General features: G+C 39.9%; 1 protein-coding gene across 1 annotated transcript in view; it reads left to right on the top strand.

The window, feature by feature from the left end:
- The window catches only part of NCKAP5 (NCK associated protein 5), a gene marked incomplete at both ends in the record, with an annotated part of 331,674 nt that overhangs the window by 85,280 nt on the left and 224,719 nt on the right, over positions 1-21,675 (top strand). Inside the window, one exon of the mRNA XM_082284641.1 lies at positions 12,640-12,717. Coding sequence (XP_082140767.1) covers positions 12,640-12,717 — 78 coding nt within the window. The remainder of the gene's footprint in view (positions 1-12,639; positions 12,718-21,675) is intronic.

Genomic DNA, 21,675 nt, shown 5'->3' with positions numbered 1-21,675 from the left:
GACACGATTATTGTAAATTTCTCTATACATGTGAAATGCCAATCCTTGAATACATTTCCTGTTGGAAAACAAGAGATTTTCAGTCTTTTCATTTAGATACTGTCAAGTTGATGGCTATGGAAATGTTTTTTAAATGAATGATTAAGGACTGTATCTAAAGTTTGGAAATTGGTTTTTCTCCCCTGAATAAGTTTAATTCTGCAGCATCAATGAGACCTGAAGATGTTCAGCACTTCTCACAGCAAAGCCACGCAACATGACATGAGCATGGCTCACTGGGGGCAGCAGCTCAGTTTTATGGCTCTCTTGATGTGTGTAACACCTGAAAACCACACTTACCTGGTGGGCCTCTCTTTATGTGAGGAGTGAGACATGAGAAATTCCTGCCATTGCGACTTCTGATGGGAGCTGGGCGTCTGGGGGACCTGCCCTGCCTAAGCTGTGGGGCAGGGCAGAGCCTTCAACACTAATCAACCCTTTCAAAAATAATGCCTGTGAAGGGCATGTTGGTGTAGATGATGTAGTTTGAAAGGGAAAAAAGCACTTTCTGGGCTGGAGCCTCTCTTAACTTTTCAAGTTTTTTGAAGTTGTTGTTTTGGAGTTTTTCCTTCTGTGATTTCATATAAGCTTGGTATTTCTGATCTAGGCTATGCACACAAACATCCTAAGGCTTATGGAAATGAATCTAAATCATTAGCTTTTGTGAAGATCATACAATAAACTGCCTGTGAGTCACGCAGGGAGCACGTACACAGTTCAGATGCAGAATTTCAGCCCCTCTGTTGTACATCAATTATTGCTGCTAGTTTTGAATACTCAGAAACATGAGATGCTTAACAAATGCTAGATAATAGCAAGAGGCCAGTGCATTCCAGAGTGTTTATGTACAATAATTACTATCCCCAAATGACACTTCTTCAAACCAGTGTTTGAAATTCTTTTTGTCCCATTACTCTAAAAATCATCCATTAACCATAGAGAGGAAAACCTGATTACTTTCTGAATCTCATCTATGTTCATTTTGGACTGACATGGCCTCAGTTAATTCCCTCAAGGTGAGCATGATTCCAGCTGAAGCGGACCCGTAACACCCTTGCACACTGGAAATGAGATGTCACCTGCATGTGAAAAAAAATGCCTTTAGGTACAGGATTGATGCATGGTGGGTTTTTTAATTTGCCCTCTTTGTCTCGGAACAATGAGAGACAAGGCTTCTGCAGGAAATTGTGTCTCTGCCTCTGGTTCCCAAGACAGAGACACTGTCTAAGCATCACAATGGTGGCAGTAGAGCAGCGGGTACACTAACAGGACACATCACTTGTTGCCATAGATTTTCCAGTTGATGATGATAAAGATCTTTAAAATGTAATGCAGTTAAATATCACAAAGAACTTTTCCAGTAAGCTGCAGTTAACGACAAAATTATATTACCAGAAATATAAAGATTTATGCTTATATTTCCACTGTTAATTCCTATTAAGTTCCCTGTGGATTGAAAGATTCATGTGTAAGAAGCATGGACAGCTAAGTACATCACTTTGTATATCACACACAAAATTAAAGGCATTTTTAGAGTTACATTTTTGAATGCTAACTGGCAAGATGGTGTATAAAACAAAAAGCTGTCATGTAATCTGAATTGTCTCTATATATCCTGCATAGAAGCCAACAATGAATATTTATCTAAGCAAATATTTTCCAGCCTTTCATGCTACAGTTTGTGTTTGTTTCAGTCTGATTTGAATAAACAGAATGCTTTGCAAGAACTGCAACTAATATCTTTAGGCACATAACATTTGAGATGGATCTGCAATTCAGGGCAGCAATATTCAACTGCAGAAAAATTATTAGCATTAACCAGGAACTAAATTAAAGCTCTGATTTCACTGCTACTACATTGTACCTGTGAATTGTGTAATGCTGAATGAAATTAAAGGTTCACTTTAATTTTTATGAAAAGGAAATAGATTCTTGTTAATTTGAGCAGCATCAGTATGGTTGTTTAGCAGCTGTCATACATGGCATACTGGAGTCACAAATGTTCAGGAGACAAAGCATTAATAGTGTGTCAGATTGCTTATAAAAGCACAAGATAATAATGATTATTAATACGAATGTAGTATACAGGATTTGAAGAGGGAGTTTTTCTTTGCAACATAAGTAAAGAGGAAAAACTACCAATTCCTATTTTATGAAAGGCTTTGTATTAGGCTCAGTTACCCCTATGCATTAAACTCCAAGACTGGCATCCATATTCACCCCAGGAAATGCACCCCGACAGCGCTCCTGGTACCACTGGGCATCTCCCATTTAGCCCATGAGTTTTTTAACCTTGCCAAGGCAAATTTCCACTGTCCCAGACTGGTACCAATGGCTGTGAGTTTTTATAGTGTTGGTGGGGATGACAGGGTTGGAGTTGCAGCCCAACAAGAAATTGTCCTTGCAGTGCTTTTGTGCTTTCTGTTCCACCCAGATTTTACTGGGAATTAGTCTCTGTAACTAAAGGCACTGCTTTGGCTTAAGTATTTAACAGGCCTACACAACGTAAGTGAATGCCTGTATGCTGTTTGCTGACACAAATATTCCAGTTCTTATTTCCTTTCTGGGACTTTACTGAACTCTCTGCTTATAGCTTACCATTACAGTGAAACATTTTCCTTCCACTAAATCCACTTTCACTAAATCCCTGATACACTAAAAATTTATCTCCAGCCAGGATCACATGATGCTGTCTAGCCTACACACCACTTAGGAAATGCCAAACTTCTTATGATTAATCCCCTGACCCAGAAAGTCAGGTTCCATCGCGCTGCCTGCCTGTCCTGCACAGGGGGGACTGTCAGCTCCTCATGAGAAACCTGCTTTGTGGAACAGTCCAGCTCCCTCCCATATAGAACGGAATAGTTACTTACAAGAAAATACATAGAATGTTGCAGAATTGGTTTTTTTTTTAATTTGCCTACCTTCAAATACCTACGAGCAGGGCCAGTCCTGTTGCATCCATGAAGGTTTTTATTTTCTTGGATATCTCATGGAAATTAGTGAGTTGAAGAAAAATTGTGATTTGGGCAACAGTTTATAACTGATTCATACCTTAGACTCAGTTGTGTCCTACAATCAGTCAATACCCAAAGCTGAATCTGATGCAAGTCCTGGTAATGACAGTGACAATAAACGTGCTTCAGGCAGACCATGAGCTGACAGAGCTCCCTGTGAGCACAGCTCCTGCTTTGTTTGTAATAAAGTATGAAAATGCAGAGATATATTTGTGTGTTAGCTTCTGATTAATTTCTTTTTTCTCTGTGCACAGAGTGAAAAATTAACGGGATGTTTAGGAGCATATTTATTTGCATGTTTGGTCATTTTTCTGTGTGCTTGTGTTTATGTATCATGCAGATGAGATGGATGGATGTAAGCAGTCCCACTAAATTCAGCATACCAGGAAGGGGTGGAGTGCTGGAAGCAGCTTCTGAGATTTTCTGAGCAATGCTACATTATTAACTCGGAGACAATTTTTTCTTGACTGTAGATATGCACAGGCAAGACGTTGCAAACAGAGACGGCGACATAGAGATTAATTCTCAAAATGTGCCATAACCAGTTCCCTCCTCTGTGTGGAAGTGTTTGTGGTTAGAGCAGAGCGTGGTGGCAGGTGGACAAAAGAGGGATGGTTGGAGAAAGCAAGAGAAATCTGTCTGGAAAAGGAGTCCCAGCCTGTGGTGCCATACATCACCTTCTCTCTGCTCATCTCCAGATTCCCTGCTTTCCATCCATAAAAACCCTCAAGGGTTGGTAATTTGGGTTTTTCTAAACCTCAGGTTACCCTTGTGCTTAGAGTGGTGGTTGGAAGCTGGAAATCTTCAGAACTTTTTCTCACCTTGTTTTGTCCACTGATGCTTGGACATATTTCAACATCATCAGATTGATGTGTCTATAGCACTGTGTTGGATTTTTAACCTCACATTCAGATATTTTATATATGTGAATGGAGCCTACAAGAAAAACAGAGAGGAACTTTTTACAAGACCATGGAGTGACAGGACAAGGGAGAGTAGATTCAAACTGAAAGAGATTAGCTTGAGGTTTGATATTAGGAGGCCCTGGCACAGGTTGCCCAGAGAAGCTGTGGCTGCCCCATCCCTGGAAGTGTTCAAGGCCAGGTTGGATGGAGCTCTGAGCAACCTGGTCCAGTGAAGGGTGTCTCTATCCACATCAGGGGTGTTAGAACTAAATGGTCTTCAAGGTGCTCTGCAAACCAGGCCATCCTATATAGTGTATATTGCATGATTTTTGCTATTGACTTTTAATGATTGAATGAATGAGCATCTACTGTTTGTTTGTTTATTAGGTTGTTTTTAAGTGTAAATAAAACCATATGAAGATAGGCTTGAATTACGTGTATGCACATTGTTCCTCACCAGAGGCTGCCAGAATAAACATGAGGACGAGTGATAACAAAGCAACTGCAGAAAATGGTAGCAAAAACTTCAGGTCGTGAGATAGTCATTGTTGGATAGATGACAGTGGTTATTCCAAGTGAGTTAAAAAGTCTGATACATTCCAACAATGAAGCATCTTTATTTGTGAATCCCAAACGTCTGTAATAACCTTAAAATTCAATTTTCCCAACTCTGCAATAGATCCTATGAATGTTTTTCCATCCTTGTTGTAACTCCTTGTCTTCTCTAGACAGTGGGAGTCACATGCAAGTGCCATATGTCTATGTAAGTCAAATGCCTCCCACCAGCAGTTCTTCCATGTGTTGTGGTTGATTTATATTCATAAAAAACTTTCAAAAAATGATTCAGAAATTGTAATTACTTGGTAATGTCAGAAATTGATTAATTAAATGCTCCTGTGTTTACTCTGCATTTTTTAAGGCTGCTAACATTTCTGGGCATTTTCTTACAGCATCAGAGTCTTTGCTGGGTGAAGTTTATTAATGTAAATTGGATTTGACATAAACAAGACTACAGCTAATTATGTCGTGTAAATATACACACTGCATAGCAGCAGACTCATAAAATCTGCACATCTTCCTACACTCTTTTTTTTTTTTTTTAAACTCTGGATATCTGTTTTAGCTAAATAGCAAATTCCTGTTGCCTTAAATAACACTGTCACCTTTTCATTTGTGGAATTGCTGGGCTATAAACATTTGTGTCTCTCTGACACCTCCTTAACTTACACATGGTCATCAATAACTTCCAGCAACCAGGAACTCTCACATGTACCACTATGCTAAAGCTCACTTTCTCCATTAGTTTTATGTTTCACTGTACGGAGAGGTTTTATACTCACTGAGGAAAAGAACTTTCCATAAGCTGCAGTATTTGGGAGAGCAACCCCAAACCTGCTCAGGACACAGCCAGGGTGCTCTGGTACAACCTGCTCGTCCGTATTCATTCCTCTTCCTGGCCAAAAAGCAAATTTTTCCCATTTTCTGCTGAAATCTTTGGCTGGTCCAGTGGTCTTGATTTTTTTGGCATGTTAGAAACTCAAAGAGTAATTGGTGTTTTCCTTCCTCTGGGACAAGTGCTGGTGAACACAGCCCATGATCTGCACCATCACCTGCTGCAGCTCCTGCTCCTGACTGCCACTCAGCGTCAGGCCCTACCCAGCCACTTGAACCTCGGGATAGGTGGGTATCCATGGATAGTCAGCCTTTATGGAGACTGTTTTGGATCCACATCCAAATTAAGGACATCCACGTGTCAGTGCTGTAGGGATGTATTGCTCAATGAAGCTGTTGATGGGTGTTAAAAGCTCCACAACTTGAGGATGACTAATAAATGCAAACTGTCCTGCTACGATATCATCCTTTTCTATTTCAAGATGACTTTAATGACTCAGGTAATGTTTTGCATTTGCTTTTTCTGATTTATATTTTCAGGGGAAAAAAGTCAGCTAAAACCAGCATGGATTTTCCTGATGGACAAAATGTCCAGTTTCTTTTTCTTCTACAGCCAAATGGAATAATTTCCTCAATATTTAGCAGAAATGACAAGATTTCCATGCTATTTTCATAGGGAAAAAAATTGCAACAATCCAAAACAGCCAAGCACCTGGAAATCTGAATGATGGTGGTGGTGGTTCCTACCAAATCTGTTCTGCACCTTCCAGTTCATGGTCTACTGGCCTAGTAAGCTGTCCTGGTTTGAGACAAATTTGGAGGAATGTCTGAAGTGAATGTATCCTCTAATAGAAGGCAGATTTCAACAGCCTCTCCCCCATCAGGTTCAGAAAGAAATTCCTCAGAGGAAAGTGAAAAAAAAAAGTTATTTATTTTACAAGCAGAGTGCACACAGGCACAGAAAAAGAATAATGCTAAATAATAAAACCTCTCTCTGTGGAGAGAGCATGGTAAAATTCAAAGTCCTTTGTAGGCATGGCAAAAGTTCTTTTCTCCGCTCTGCTGCAGCAGTGAGGGAATGAAGGGGAGTGTATATGTCCTTGAGATACAAACCACTCTGAAAAAATTCACCTGGCTTCTCTCCCTGCTCTCCTAAGAAACAGCTTAAAGACACGGGAAGGCACAAGATTCATGTCTGGCATAGGGCAGACGATAGGGAATACAGTATCCTACAGTCACCCCAGGACACAAGCCATGGAAGAGCTCTTGCAGAGTACTGGTCCCCACATTTCTCCTGCACATGCCTGCCTGAGACAGGAGATTTGCTCCTAGAAATTGTCTTACTGGAAGACAGAAGGTTTTGTAAGCTGATGGAAGACAGCATAAAACTGCAGCATTCTCTCCCCATTCTCTTCCTTGTGGGGGAAGAACTCCAACATCAGTGTCACTGAGAAGCACTGTTATCCCAGAGACTGAACTTCTTTAGGGACAAACTGGCAAAAACCCAAATGCAGCAGGGCTCTCTGTGTGCCAGCTGCAGATCTGGATAGCATTCCTCTGAGAACTATCCCTGCATCCCTGTCCTCAGAGAGCACAGGGTGCAGAATCTGTCCATCAGTTAACGAGCTTGTGCTATTTCAGGCTTTATTAAACTCTGCTGCCGTCTGTGGATGGTGCCAGTTAATAGGGTGCAAAGAGGAAGCCAAGCAGCAGCAGGAGGAAAACCCAGCTGATATTTTATGAAAACAACTGGCTTCAGATGAATTGGAAATCAGTTTTAATCACTGCAGCTGAGATGTAATATGAACTGTTCACTGAGGCTTAAGTGATTTTGAACAATTAAGAAATTTGCTCAACATATTTATTAAAATAATCATTACTGCTTTTTCCATAATGGTGTAATGTGCATGAGGGCTCTTGCCAGCCTTCTGCTCCACTGCAGAGTCTCTCAATGTACACTTTCATGCCAGTTGTTAATAAACCCAACAATTAAAATAACATGCTGAAATCATGTAGGAAAATAATAAAACAGCAATAATGGCAGTTTCAAAAGATATTATTTTCTTAAGCCACACAGTCTAGCTCTCATTGCTATTTAGGACCAAAGGTGAGCAGTCTATCCAGGTCTGGTATTGAAAGGAGTGAAAAAATACTAATCCTAAAGGGTTTTTTTTTTATATCTTGTTTCTTTTTAGTGTGCAACCGAAACCTCACTCAATTCTCATTGATATTGCTTTTGGACATGAGAAACATTCTCTAGACAAGACAATAAAATAAATATATCTATCTATAAATATATATGTGTGTCCTCTTAGGCTGCTGGAAAAAAGTCTGTTTTCTATCCAAGGTTTATGCAGCAGGATAAAAACAAAAATAAATATTTTACCAAAGTTATAATATTCTCTGAAGTCACCCTCCCTAGATTTAAAGCTTTACCCTAGGGCACTCTTCCAAGATCCTTCAAAAATGGCTTGTGTCTCCACACTCAGTGTAACAGCTTAGATGTCCCCCTTTTTGCTTTGCTAACATCATTTCCTAATTGCAACAGTCTGCTGTTTGGCTGCAGACAGCTTTGTTGTTGTTTGATTTCTAATAACCTTTCTCTGTGAAAATGTGACTTCCTGCACTGTAGCAGATGATTGTGGGCTCTCTGTGGAGCTCCCTGTCTGCAGGGCTGGATGGCTCCAGACACTCAGAGGAACTTGTCTGTGCACTTATCCCGTTGTTCATTTGGTTTTTCTCTGCTCCCCAGTGACCAGTGTCTTCCTCTGTGGAGCACAGGAGCCTGAATCCGTGCTGGTGCTTTCTTCCCTGGTTCCTAACACAAATATTAGGGGAATCAAGGGGTAGTGTTGTGGAAGAGTGGGCTGGGGCTGTCTGCACAGAATCTGTCCCAGCCAAACTGGGAGTGGAATTAGATGTGCTGGGGGGGGGGAATGGGAAACATTGTCTGGGCTGTACAGGGCTGAATATGTTTACGTCTCAGCCCTGCTTCAAAACTGGTCTGCAGGAACATGATTGCCAGCCTAGTCTCTGTCCCGGTGTCCCTGTTTTCTGCACAGCCCAGGCATCCCAGCCACGCACAAGGCCCTGTGCTGGGGCCTCGTTCAGGACAGGAGAGTGGTGGCAGGGGGACAGTGGCCGTGTCCCCGCGTGCCTGGCTGAGGTGTGTGGGTCTGGGCGAGCTGGGGTGTCCGTGCTGCAGGAAGGGCCAGTCCCAGCCCATGGCCCTGCTCCCCAGTGCAGCGCAGGCGAGCCTGCAGCTCATGAGTAGCCCTATTGAATTAAGTACGTAATCAAGCGATTTGCTGGTATCCTTAATCCTTTTCACATCTCGCTAAGCTCATTAAACTCTCTTTGATACCAAGCTGTGCAAGTTCCTTAAGAGAGGCAGAGCCTACGTGCTATTCCTTTGGCTTGAATTTATCACCTCCAGCTTCCAGCGAGGGAGACTCCTGTGCTGGGAGCCTAAGGTTGCTCTAAGGGTTTGCTCTGTAACAATGGATGGGAAAATGTTCTGTGTGCTGGATAATTTTTGATACCCTGCCCAGCACAACAACAGGGATATGCCAGAACAAATACCCACGTAACCAACCAAAATACCGAGCAGTGGATCCCGGGCCTCAGTGGAGGCATTTCATTTCCTTTCTCTTCCCTGTTTTTTCCTGACAGCCATCCAGCTAACAAAGAAAATAAAAATAAAACCCTGAAAAACTAGCAAAACAATTAAGCATTGCAAAATGAGATATTTAGTTCTGTCCACAAACCATATTTAGGTATATTTCTAGGTTTGAGCTTCAACTCAAATCAGCAACGATTTGGGTAGAGCAGTTCTCTAATGCTCTCTAAATTAGATGAGCTGGTATGTGACATTTGCATGCCATCTCCTCCTGCATGCCAGAGTACATGCAGCTGTTAGAAAGATTTGCTCCTGCATTTAAACATATTACAGAAGGGTTTTTTTCCTTAAAACAGTGCAGTTATATGCCATCACAGGAAGATAGATAGAGGAGTGAGTTTCTCATGGCTGCAAGGTAACTAATTCTGAAGAAAAGGGACAGGTTTCACTCATTATTCTGAAAAATACTTTAATTTTTTGTTTGTTTGTTTGTTTAAATAATGAACTTCTCAGTAATCCTGCAAGTTGTGAGGCATGGCTGGAGGTAGGAGTGGGACTCCAAGCAGAGCCAGCACAGTGCAGGCTGCTGAGGTCTAGTCCAGGTGTGGATAACAGCATGGATGGCAATTCTACAACCAGCACAGTCGCTATGTAACAGTATCAAATGTACATAAATACACTAATTTGGAGTCTGCAACTTCAGATTAAAAATGCTGCATCATTTCAGAAATATTGACTTGGCCTTACACAGATTTACCCCCTGCTGCTTTGCAGGTGCTCAGTGTCCATTGTTCTAGGGGGAACAGGAAGAATTGTGACCCCCTTTTGAAACCCTGGGGCTGCTATGCTTTTACAGCCTTTCTCCCCTTTGACTGGTCTGTCTCAGTATCTAATATTTGCACCATCATGTCTACCTAAATGATTTTTACCCTTACATCAGAAAACGATGCTCTTTGAGACTCCACAGATATCCATGCTACTCAGAGTCTGCAGGGCACAAGCATTCATATGACAGAGCTCCAAGGAAGCTACAGAATAGCTGTATTTCCCTTCCAGAGGTGATCTATTGGGCACTGTGAAGTGCTTTAATGAACTGTATACATTGTCTCATTGAACATAAAGTCAGAGAATCATTCAGGTTGGAAAAGACCTTTAAGGTCATTGGGTCCAACTGTAAACCACTGTGATTACTTTGGGGTTTCATTCACATTTTCTGCTGTCACTGAATGTGCCAAGTTATTCCAAATCACGAAGTTGTTCTAAATCTCAAGTGTCTGTTTGCTATTTGCTTCACACTGACAAAATGATAACACTGGGTCCTGATCCAGGGATGGCAGAATTTGTCTTATTGGGAGAGCTGATAAGAGAAGAGAGCAGAAACCTGGGCTTGGGGACAGAGGCCTTGTCTGAAGCAGATGGCTTGCTGTGGACACAGCTGGCACATGAATGTGCCAGAAGAAAGGAGGTGCTGCTAACCATGATCAAATCATGGTTGATTTTTTTACATCACTTTTGGACACTGACAGATCACATACTCCTAGGTTGCAGGTTTTTAAAGAGAAACAGAATAATATTTCTGATTTGTCACAGGAAAACCTTAACATTAAGGCAGCAGTCATATAGGATAAGCACAGTGCTTTCTTTTTCCCCATTGTCCTTATTTCCAGAAAACATTTTTAAGAAAATTGCTTCAGAATGAGGTTTTTATATTATCATGGTAGAATTATGCAGAATAAAATTGCTGATCCTATCTTTGCCTGTAGGGCAAAGTGCACTGATGAATAAATCAGGAATATTGTTTAATATTACATTAAAAAGATGTAAAGGTATTAATACTAATTTATGCCAGATTTGTTGTAGTAAAAAAATATAAAGTAAAATAGGCAACTTGTTTTAAAGAACTTGGTACTGCAACTAATCATCATTATATATTTGCACGGAATATATTTTCTGAATTCTAATATATGTGTATTGCAGAATGATTTTACTAGAATTAGCTTAGAAGAAGCTTCCTGCTTAATTGCCACTGAAGTTCATGGTGTTTCCCAGGATTTACATTATTTAATGTGTTCTGAAGGAAACAGCTACAAGATACTTCTATTTACAGCGGTTAGAATGAAATTTAAACTAGGAGTAACCACAGAGTTTAATGGAAAATTTTACAATACCCAAAGCTTTTCAAGCCATGCAGTTTGAACAGGATATGGCTGAGATGCTTTTGCAGAGGCTCCTTGGGAACAGAGTCGTACTCTTGCTTCCTGTCTGTGCCAGGGACCTTTCCTGGTGCCTTTGCAGGACCACTCTCCCTCCCTCCCTTCCTCTCTCTCTCTTTCCTCTAACAAGGGAATAATTACTGTGGTCAGAAACACAGAATCACTTGGAACAATTCCAGTACTGAAAAATAAAAATGTACATTTATACATAAATTATGATCCTTAAAATCAGCTAACATTTATCTTCACCTTGAGAAGAAATGATGATGTACTGTCCCTGTAGTGGCTGTCTCATATTCCTGGCCATGAAGATAAATAGCTCAGAAGAAACAACTACTTTGCAACAAAAATCCATATTTGTACACAAAAGAAAAAATAAGAGTAAAGAAACAACTTCTAATACAAACAGGAAACCCACAAAGTGGTTCTGTGATGAGTCCAAAGGTAAAACAGTGGAGCTATAAAAGTGGAGCTTTTGTCTCCAGAAAGTGAAGATGGATTCTTTTCCATGTAGTACTCCAACACTTGCTATTTCCTGAAGTATGAGGTTTGAGACATATTTTTGCTTTGGTGAAATATTTCAGGAAAGTTATATTATTACTGATAGGCTTTCAGAATAATAGTAATGTGACTGTGTTGGTACTGCTGTCAAACAAATATATCATATCACGTTATTTTGTGGGCTCATTCTGAAATATTTGATATAAATAACACTGATGTTGCCTTCCTCCTGGAAATGAGGTGGTGTATTTCTATTACTGACAGATTTCTCTGCTGAGACTAAACATCATCTCTTTGCATTGGGTTTAAAGAATAGGCTTCAATAGGAAAAAAATCAGAATTGTTCATCTGGTCAAGATTATTTATCAGAAATTCTGTCTAGATACAAGTACAGGAGGTTCCATAGAGCTGATATTGCAAGTTATTGCATCTGCAAAAGTTGGACTGGAAAATAATGTAGGAGCTGAGTTATAGCTTCATTTTCAAATAGGGTACAGGCTATAGTATTTTTCATACTGTCCATGAAATAAATATTTGAGTCAAGTATTCAGTTCACTTTGATTTATATCTAAAGTAAACAAAATGTGCACCAAAACAGTGACTGCACTGCTGGGAAGTTATTTTTTCAGTCTGGATCCAGAGAAGATTGTTCTGGGCTTGGAATATGGATATGAATTTATAATGTGCTGCTTGTGTATCCTCAGTGCCTCTTGTCTTTTTCTCAAAAAATCTCTGAAGAGTGCATTGGGCTTCTGCCCTGTTCATGTGATATGAATCCAAATGTGGATTTAATCTAGATTTTTACATCACTGTGATTTCTATGTACATGGGATAACTTTGGGAGCAAAATCAAAGTGCACTCCACAAACTGACTCTGACTGGTTTTTACTCAAAATTTTACAAATGCTTTGAACACTGAAAAACTCATGTTTTAATACTTTTTTTTCATTTAGGAATATATGGACTCCAACAAATACATAGAGCATTTAGTGACTCAGCTGGAAGAACAACGCTGGAATTTATGGAGGCGAGTACTGTGCACACATATATTTATGTTGCTATTTAGGAAAAGTTATTGCAATCCATAGTTTCCATTTTTGAGTTCAAAGAAATGATTGGGTATTCAGTTTCTCCATTTTTTAATTCTTTGCAGGGACCAAATCTTACCACATGAAATAAGCAGGGCACACACGAGTCAAATCAGGGCAGTTACACACATGCACAGGTTTATTCACGTTAAAGTTTCTAGGCAGTGGATGCTAACTCTACTTCAGATACTTTTAATTGGACTGAACTTCAGAAATATCCTTGAATATAAGTGTTTTCATTGAATGGCACACAAAATCTAGCCAAAAAAACCAGCATAGCAGCATGACCAATTGAAAGTTTTGAAACTAAAATAAATACAGGTTTACAATTTTGCGGTGTCTTGAGAGTCTGGATTTTCTATTTCTTCTCTGTTCATGTTGCCCAGACTTCACCCTGCTTTAAGCAAAGCAGGGATTGCCACATGCTGGTGGGTGTTTCTACCCTGCCTACAGCAAATCTGGTAACTGCTCAAATCCTGTCTAACATAACATATAATACAAAGGAAATCAAATACTACCAGTGATAAAATTCCTTCAAAATTCGCAGCAATTTTTTTTAATGTGATATTTAACTTCCTTTTTCTGAAGACATATGAACAGTGACAGTCTTTTAAAATACACAGTCAAATATAAAAGAATTTTCAGGGAATAATTTAATCTTCATAGACTGAAACCTATTTCACCTTAGCTTTGATCAAGGGAGAAGTAATGATCTGTCTGATTTTTCAGATGAATGCCTCTCACGTACAAAAAAAGAGCAGCTTTGCACATACCAGTATTAGTTGTTCTGCACCTCACAAACTTTTTGACCTATACAATATAAAGTAGTATCATGGCATTTACAGCATACAGCATTATGATATTGACTCTTACAGACAAACTCAGAAAGTTTGTGCTTAATGTCTGCTTTTCCTAAAAAGTAGGCAAAATAATTGACACAAAAAAATTGAAGTTTTCATTTAACATTACAGAACTCAGGAGACTAACTTTGCAAGAATGAAGGTGATAACATTATATGCACATGACACTGCTGTGGTTAAATATAAATGAATAATAAAAAATTAAAATATTAAAAAGTCTTTGAAAAGTAGCAGGGGTAGTGACTTTATTATAAACAGACACAGATGTGTTCTGAAAATTCAGAGGTTTTGGAAAACTAAAATTAATTTATTTTTAATATTATTTATTTTTATTATTATTTTTATGGGGTGTTGGCATAAAAAGTTGAGACTGGTAACGAGCACTACAAGAAAACCCCTTCTGGTTTAGCCAGTCTTCTTTGAACACTTTATTCCTCTCTTTCAAATCTCTAAGAAGATTCATGGTGAGGATTATGCTAATAGCTGGCACTATACAGGGGCAGTGCTGGGCTGTCTACAGCCAGACAGATGTCCTAATAAATCAGCAGAGCCCTCTCCTCAGCCTTCATTATGCTCTTGATTTGTGACTGCCATGATGTGAACCCAGTGGGTCACTGGGCGCTGAACCTGACATTGACCGATAACCCGCACTGTACTCGGGGCGAGCCCATAAAACTGACACACACAAATTCTGCCCATTTAGCTCCTCCAGCCTCACTCACAGCCAGGACAGATTTATGGTGCCCAGGCCAAAGCAGAGGAGACTAAACCAAATGCCATGGTGTGCATATCAATTTTACATTTCCTTTACATTTCCACACATACAATGGGACCCTAAAAGACATGTGGGGGCCAAAATTTCTTTTCACTTTAGAGGATGACTGTTTACACATGACATTAGCATCTGCTGTGGAACATTTATTGCTGTAATTGCCATCCCAGGAGGACTGGCTATGGTTAGGTCATGTTTTACTGCTTTCCACTAAAGCAGACCTTTAGCCCAGCTTCAGATGCCTTTTTCTTGAAACCTTGACCACAACGAGTGAAGGTACCTCACTAGTTTGTGAAGATGCAGTCTTTACTAACATATTAACCACTTGTCAGTGATTTCCCTATTTCTCAGGGAAAAAAACACATTTACCCAATGTGAGACAAATTTCACCCCATCAATGTAAATCACCAACATTTACCACAGAAGGTGATGCATGAGTGGTTGTGCACCTCCATGGATCAGTTAAAAAAAAAAAAAAATTAGTTTGGATTTCTCTTGCCCTGTTCTGTCTGGAAATAGCTTTAGACAGGACAGAGATGGGTCAGGGGAGGGGAATCCCCCAGCAGTGTTGTTTCTTACCTAGTTATTTAATGCTTTAGTTCAGCTAATGGGCATTCCTGTGTATAATTTTCATGGCAGAATCACATGGACAATCAATATCAGAAGCAAAAATTTGCTCCTGCAGTCTTTGCTAATTGACTTGACGGTGGATAATAATTTTTAAGTCTTGACACACAGATCAGTGGCAGCAATTACTAATTCTCTTAACAGAAGAAAGAAGTCATAATTCAGCATAGGGTGCTTGCCTGAATAAGCAAAGGTCAGACCCTGGTCTTGAGACCTGTCCAGGGAATTTTATTGGTAGTGCTATTGGAACCAACACTTCAGTCTGCCTTGGTGAAAGCATGAGGATATGCTGCACTTCAGACATGACTGATATGTAATAAATTAATGAAGGTCCAACAGCACTTCCTTACCTTATTACAGTAATGTAAAACACAGAGGGGAGGGACCAGAAATTCACATGAGGATTGCATTGCATTTCTGCAACGCTCTATATTCAAAACAGACTTTGTTAAATAGAGCTGCTCTGCTTTCATCAGCAGCATCAGCATGCTTCTGTGCTCCTGGTTTTAATGCCTGTGTACTAAAGAGGTGCCAAGTATTAAACAGGTTGCTTTTGCTGTAATCATGAACTTCCATTGGGAAGCCTTAATTGTGAACAAGCAAAATAGCTCTGTGAGAATTCTTAATGGTGAGCACAGATTAAAATAACAACTGTGATTAGCTTTAAACTGCTTGACTAGAAAAAGACTAATCTTAGGGGAATAAGTTGCATGGCAAACAAAGGAAAAATCCTGTGTATGATATTACAGTAATGAAGGCCGAGAAAAAAATCAAATGCTACCCCAACTAAATAAGGTCATGCTCTGCACAAACATAATTTTCTTGCCAGGGTTTAGCAACTTGGCCCGAGGGGGATGAAGGTATAAGCCAAAATGAAGGTCTTGGGGCCGAAACTCCATTTTAACCCGTTCTGGAAGTTTCTCATAACAAACATTGCCTCTGGTGTATGATGCTAACGTGAGTTATAGACTGTATTTGGAACTAATTATCTTTCAAAATTGTTGTTGTAGTCTACGATTAGAGGTTGGTGTGGTGTGGTGTGGTGTGGTGTGGTGTGGTGTGGTGTGGTGTGGTGTGGTGTGGTGTGGTAAGAGCATGAGGCTTCCTTCTACTTTGCTTCTTGATCCACCTGTCTGGTCCTCCCATCCTGGCAATGCATAAACTCAGCAAAAAGGTGTTTTGTGCTATTAGCCACTAAAGCCTGCCTCTTGTCTCTTCATCAGTGTTTGGTTTTGCTGGGGTGGTGTTTTCTTGTTGTTTTTTTTTTTTTTTCTACATCTCTACAGCACTGCTGGATGTATATGATAAATTTGTAGAATCCATGCAAACATTGATTCATTTTAGTTTCCTTAGTATTTGAAGCTGAGGCTGAATGAGGTAGAGTAGAACTGAGTTTTGGAAATTAGGAGTCATTCAGTCACCACAGGTACTCAGATGCTTCCAGCTAACATTGTAATATCACATATATCTCTCTAAAGCTGAGGTTTCTTATCTGTGACCTTATGTGTGAAAAAACACACAAAAACATAGATAAAAGCCATATAAGGCTACCAGGTTGTATAACAGAGCTCACAGTACTGCTTCAGATGAGCATTTCTGCCAAGGATTGGTGTTTAAATATGCTCACGGGGATACCGATTAAAAATGTATCTTATTTTTGGCCAAATATGCTTTTCTTTAGCTGAGTATAAACGTGGATGGTTCAGTGAGCAGTGCAGATGTAGTTACAGGCCACAAAAAGCGCTGCCATTGTATTATCTGTGAATGAGAACCACTTGCTTCCTTTGGCTCCCCGGTACAATGCCCATGTCACACCACAGCTATTAAAGCTACTTCTTCAGGACCAGACTGGGTGAGAGCAATTTGAATAATGAATATAGAGAAAAGCAAGGTTTTTATTGTTTGCCTTTTAATTTGTATTTTTGATAGGGTCATAGAAAAGTAAGAGAGGATAGTTTAAAGGTTACAAATGAACCTGATGGACTGTGTATGTCCACTATAAATACTGAACATGCACAGGAAAAGGCTGAAGAGCTGCTAGAACACTTGTTCCAGTTGCAGTAGAAACAGGGCTTATTGGAGGATTTGTCTCAATCTTGTTCAAATCAAGATTGATCACTGTCTTTCAAGCAAATATAAATGCCTCACAGAAGTTTATACCTGCTAAGATTTTTTTTATTAGTTCCACTAATTAGACATATAAAATGATTGTCCTCATCTGATTAAAGTTGATAGTAATTTTATGTGCAGCTCTTTACCAGATCAATAAATAAATCTCTTTCAGCAATGAGCCATTTTAGCTCCGACAGGGCATATTTTTCAGAAGTATTTACTAAGCTGACTTAAAATTAAACTCAACTTGATGTGCTCTGGTAAATGAGAAATATGATCTGCGATGTTTTTGGCATTATATATTCATAAAAAGTATTAATTTTAAAGAACATGACTCTCAGCCTGTTTCCTCTAACTGGAAAAAACTCCCATTAACACTGCTCATCAGTGCTGCATGAGTCAGGAGTGAAGTGTCAAGCCTCAGTTATTGAAGTCATTACATAAAGGACTGGGAACCATCTGAACAGAAAATAATTTTGATAGAAGCAAATATCTCTGTATCTATGCTAAACTACTCAGATTTCAAAACTGCAGGAAAAAGATGAGAAAGTGGTCTGTAAAAAGTAACTTCATATGGCTGTTTATAAAATTAAATAAATTAACCATGTTAAATTTTTAAATATTAATAGCATTCTGTAATTAATTAGGGATTGGGGTATTTTTGCACAGATGTATGCTTGTCATAATAGCGAGACTGCCAGAGCCATGAATTGATTTTGTTTCTCTTAAATTATAAAATAGAAGGCCTTGAGCAAAATATATTCTTTAGATATATTTGGTAGAATAAGGATCACAAATGTTCCCTACCAAGTTGAAAGGAAAAAAACTCCAGCAGGGAAGTATGTGGAAGGTCTATTTGGCATATGGATGTTGGTTAAAAGCAAAATGCATGAACAGCCCAGACTAAATTAGTTCCTCATTTGTATGCTGGGAAATGAAATGTATAATCCTGGCATGGTTCTGCATTTGTTTTAGATTTTTTATAAGAACAAGCTCTTTTGTGTATGCAGATATACCTATTACTGTACTGGCTATTTAGGGTTAGGGAGAAAAAAAATCTACTTTGAAGTGGTTTTGTCTGATGCTAAGTGTGAGTGGCAGGAGTTTGTCTGTCTCCTGCAGTGCAGCCTGGCCCAGGTAGCAGCACCGGGCGCTGCACAACTGCTGCATCACTGCATGGGGGAACAGGGCTGACCCCACACGCGGCCCTGCGGGGAAACCTCAGGGCACCTGCTCATCTCCCACAGCGCAGAGCAACGCAACCATCTAAAGAAATGAATACACAATTATCTGACACTGGTGCTCTGAGATTACCTCGTTCCTGCTTAGAAATCAAACATTTCCGAATGGGAACTGACTGTAGTCTCTCTTTATTACTGAATTTACTCTTCCACTAATGTCTACGCGCAGCCATGCTTACTCAAATCATATTTCACTCCTCAGGTAATCCCAATTATCTTATTGGCTTTATTCACAGAGCAAAGAATAATTTCGATGAGTAACAGTGGCATTTCCCTGAAGTCTTCTCTAAGACTGAAAAACTTATCTTTACACAGAGCCTTGGCTCCTATTTGGCAAAGGAAAAATCTACGGATTTACATCAAGGCAACAACTGAGAATTCAGCCCCTTATAAAAAGAGGATGTCAAAATATATTATAGAAATAAGTACGGCACAGACACAGGCTGTGAGATGGGGTTTTAGACGGTGGGTTTAAGGATGAAAAGGAAGATCTATGAATTTGCTATTTTTAAAGGAATTGTACCTTACTGGCCTTTTTCACTAATGAAGTCTACAAATAGGGCACAGCTGATGTAAAGGAGGCCAAGGAGAAATTGTATATGAAACATACAGGTTGGGTTAGCACCTTTCCCTGTAAATGAGTTTCACTCATGAAAGAGAACTTAAATAATGAAGTTCAGGATTTGTATTTCTTTCTGTAATGCTTAACCTTTTTTTTTTTTTCTAAATTACATTAAAGCAAGAGTTTAAGAACCCAATTGAGAACAGGGCCTCATTGTTCCACACAAAATGAGAAACGGCTTTTGTCTCCTCAGCCCCAAGGATGCAACAAGAAATAATATAATTCCCTTTTAACAAAGAAAAATAAGTAATGGAGCTTATACAAGAGATCCATGTGTAAGCCACAGTTTTGCTGTGTTCTCATGTCACAGCACTGTGTACTGTCAGCCTGTTCACTCCAGGCTGAGGGATGAAGTTCCCACATCACTGCTCGAATCTTTAAAAGGCTCTATGGCTTAAACCACACTTGGTGGCAATCTCATCCCATGCTGTGTGATGGGAGAGGCTTTTCTTGTGTCTACAATTCACACCATGATGAGGTGTGGAAGAGTCCTCTCCAGCTCCTGTTCTTGTCCCTGTCCTTGTCCCTCATCACTCCACGGTATAAAGTAAATGACGTCCTCTATCAGGGGGTGGGAAGTGGCAAGGGGAGCAGGAGAGAAGGGCTCTGTCCTGTTCTCTTCAGGCAGTTTATTTTAAAGTACATGGATGTTCCTGTGCTGATGCAATGCTTTTTCACATAGAAAAAACCATGGACGTAGATCCTGTGTCATCTGGCTGGGCCTGTTACAAGATAAATACTGCTTGAGTTGAAAGCAGGACACCTGTGCAGCCAAAATATTGCTGTGGCACCACTTCTTCCTGCTGTTTAATTGTGTGCTGATCCATCACTGTCATCTTCCTGCTTTTTCCCATGACAGTCAGTGCCTCTGTCCAGGCTTTGTGTGAGACTAGCACCTGAAGATCCAGTTTCCCTGAATTCTGTAGGACTTGGCTGGCTTCCAGTTCACACGTGGCGCAGGAGATTTAGGGTGCACCTCCTATCAATTCTGCCTGCTGTACAAAATCCTTTTTATGTTAACAAATTATACTTTTCATTGCTTCATTTTTTAATAAAAGGGCATAATTGTGCCTGTAGCAATCCAGATTCTGGGATATCATCCATTCACACTTTTTTTTAATCAGGAGTAAATTCCAGCAAATTCTGCTGTAGGGAAAATATCATGCATTTATAGCATAAACCTGTATAAACATTATTGTAATGGGTTCCACTGGGAACAGGGTTTCAAATATAAAGCAGCATTCATCACATATTAAAGACATAAGCATATTTTTTTCCTACTTAAATCTGCATAGCTCACAATTTGCTAACTCTTGCTTATGTAGACATTCCCCTGAGTTTTTCAGAATTTAATAAAAGCCTGCAAAATGCAGGGCTCTTAGTTTTATTACCGCCTGATTAGCTAAGCAGAATTTAGAAAGTATAACTCAAATAAGCAAAAAATAAAAACCCCAAATTGATCTCCATCAAATGCTTTGCAGTAAGGAGATGTCAGATTTTGCAGGCTATTTAGTTTGCTGTAATTTATGTAGCACCTTTAAAGATGGGAGAAGCTGATCTGCTTCCACACCCTGACAGAATCAGCACGTGCTCCTATTGCCCTGTACTGAGGAAGCTTGATACTACCTTACAAATTCTTCCCAGTTCAGTTCTTGATAATGCTGTAATAAATCCATTATTGTTTTTCATTCAGTAGATTCTTAGTCCTCTGCCAGGCAAGCCTAAAGCCTCTGAAGCCCTTTTGAGAGAAATGAGTATATATGTTGTGGTTCCTGCAAGGCTTCCTGTGTTTTTATGATCTTCCACTCCTCCTGGTTGGAAAAGAGAGATCAAATGCCAAGGAAGTACCTATATTCCTGAAGAGCCCTGGGAGAAACTGGTCCAAAACCACACCAGAGGTTGCAAACACTCTCAATTCCTCTTCTGCTTTCCTCTAATAACACTGCTGTAAATTTTTGAAAAAATGGCCAAATGCTGTGTCCTCCCTGTGACAGTAAAGTCATGATTTCTTTTCACTTCCATTCTGCAATGTGGAACTGTGCAAGTGGCAGCACTTGACCCTTTATTCAGCCAATTCAAAAGATACTCAAAATTCCCATGAAGGATCTGAATTCTAATTCCACTGAGATCCAGAGAAAACTTTTATGGACTCATTTTTGGTTTGAATGTACCATTAGCAGCAGGAGCTGATGCTAACACATGTCAGCAGCGAGACTGCCTGTCTTCTTGTAGTTCCGCTGCACTGGGAAATGCCATCATGGTTACTGGGGACCAGTTTGTTCTGCAACCTCTCCTCCAGCAGCTGATTTTTCCTGCCAGCACAGGGCGCTCCATGAGTGTCCCTGTCAGCTCCTGTTGCACAGCTTTTTGTGCAATAGCCTGGCCTGGCAGTTTTCCCGGGCGCACAGGCAATCGTCCCCAGAGTTGAATTGAAGTCCTCAAAACGGCAGTGCTGCCTCAGGTCTCACTGAACAGTGCCCTGTGTCAGGCTGAAAGAGCAACTGTTTCTATAAATGACGTCAGTCCACGCGATTTTTACCCTGCTCATGTTTAACAGAGCCTTGGAACACCGCTGGTGTTAAGCGCCAGTAACCTTTCGGTAGAACATCTGAAAATCTGCTATTACGTCACCCATACACAGCCTCAGTCCTGTGTAAGCAAATATAT

Source organism: Coloeus monedula (assembly GCF_965178545.1).
Source record: "Coloeus monedula genome assembly, chromosome: 7".
NCBI classification, from domain to species: domain Eukaryota; kingdom Metazoa; phylum Chordata; class Aves; order Passeriformes; family Corvidae; genus Coloeus; species Coloeus monedula.
The sequence above is the reverse complement of the archived record's forward strand: the minus strand, read 5'-3'. Positions and strand labels throughout refer to the sequence as shown.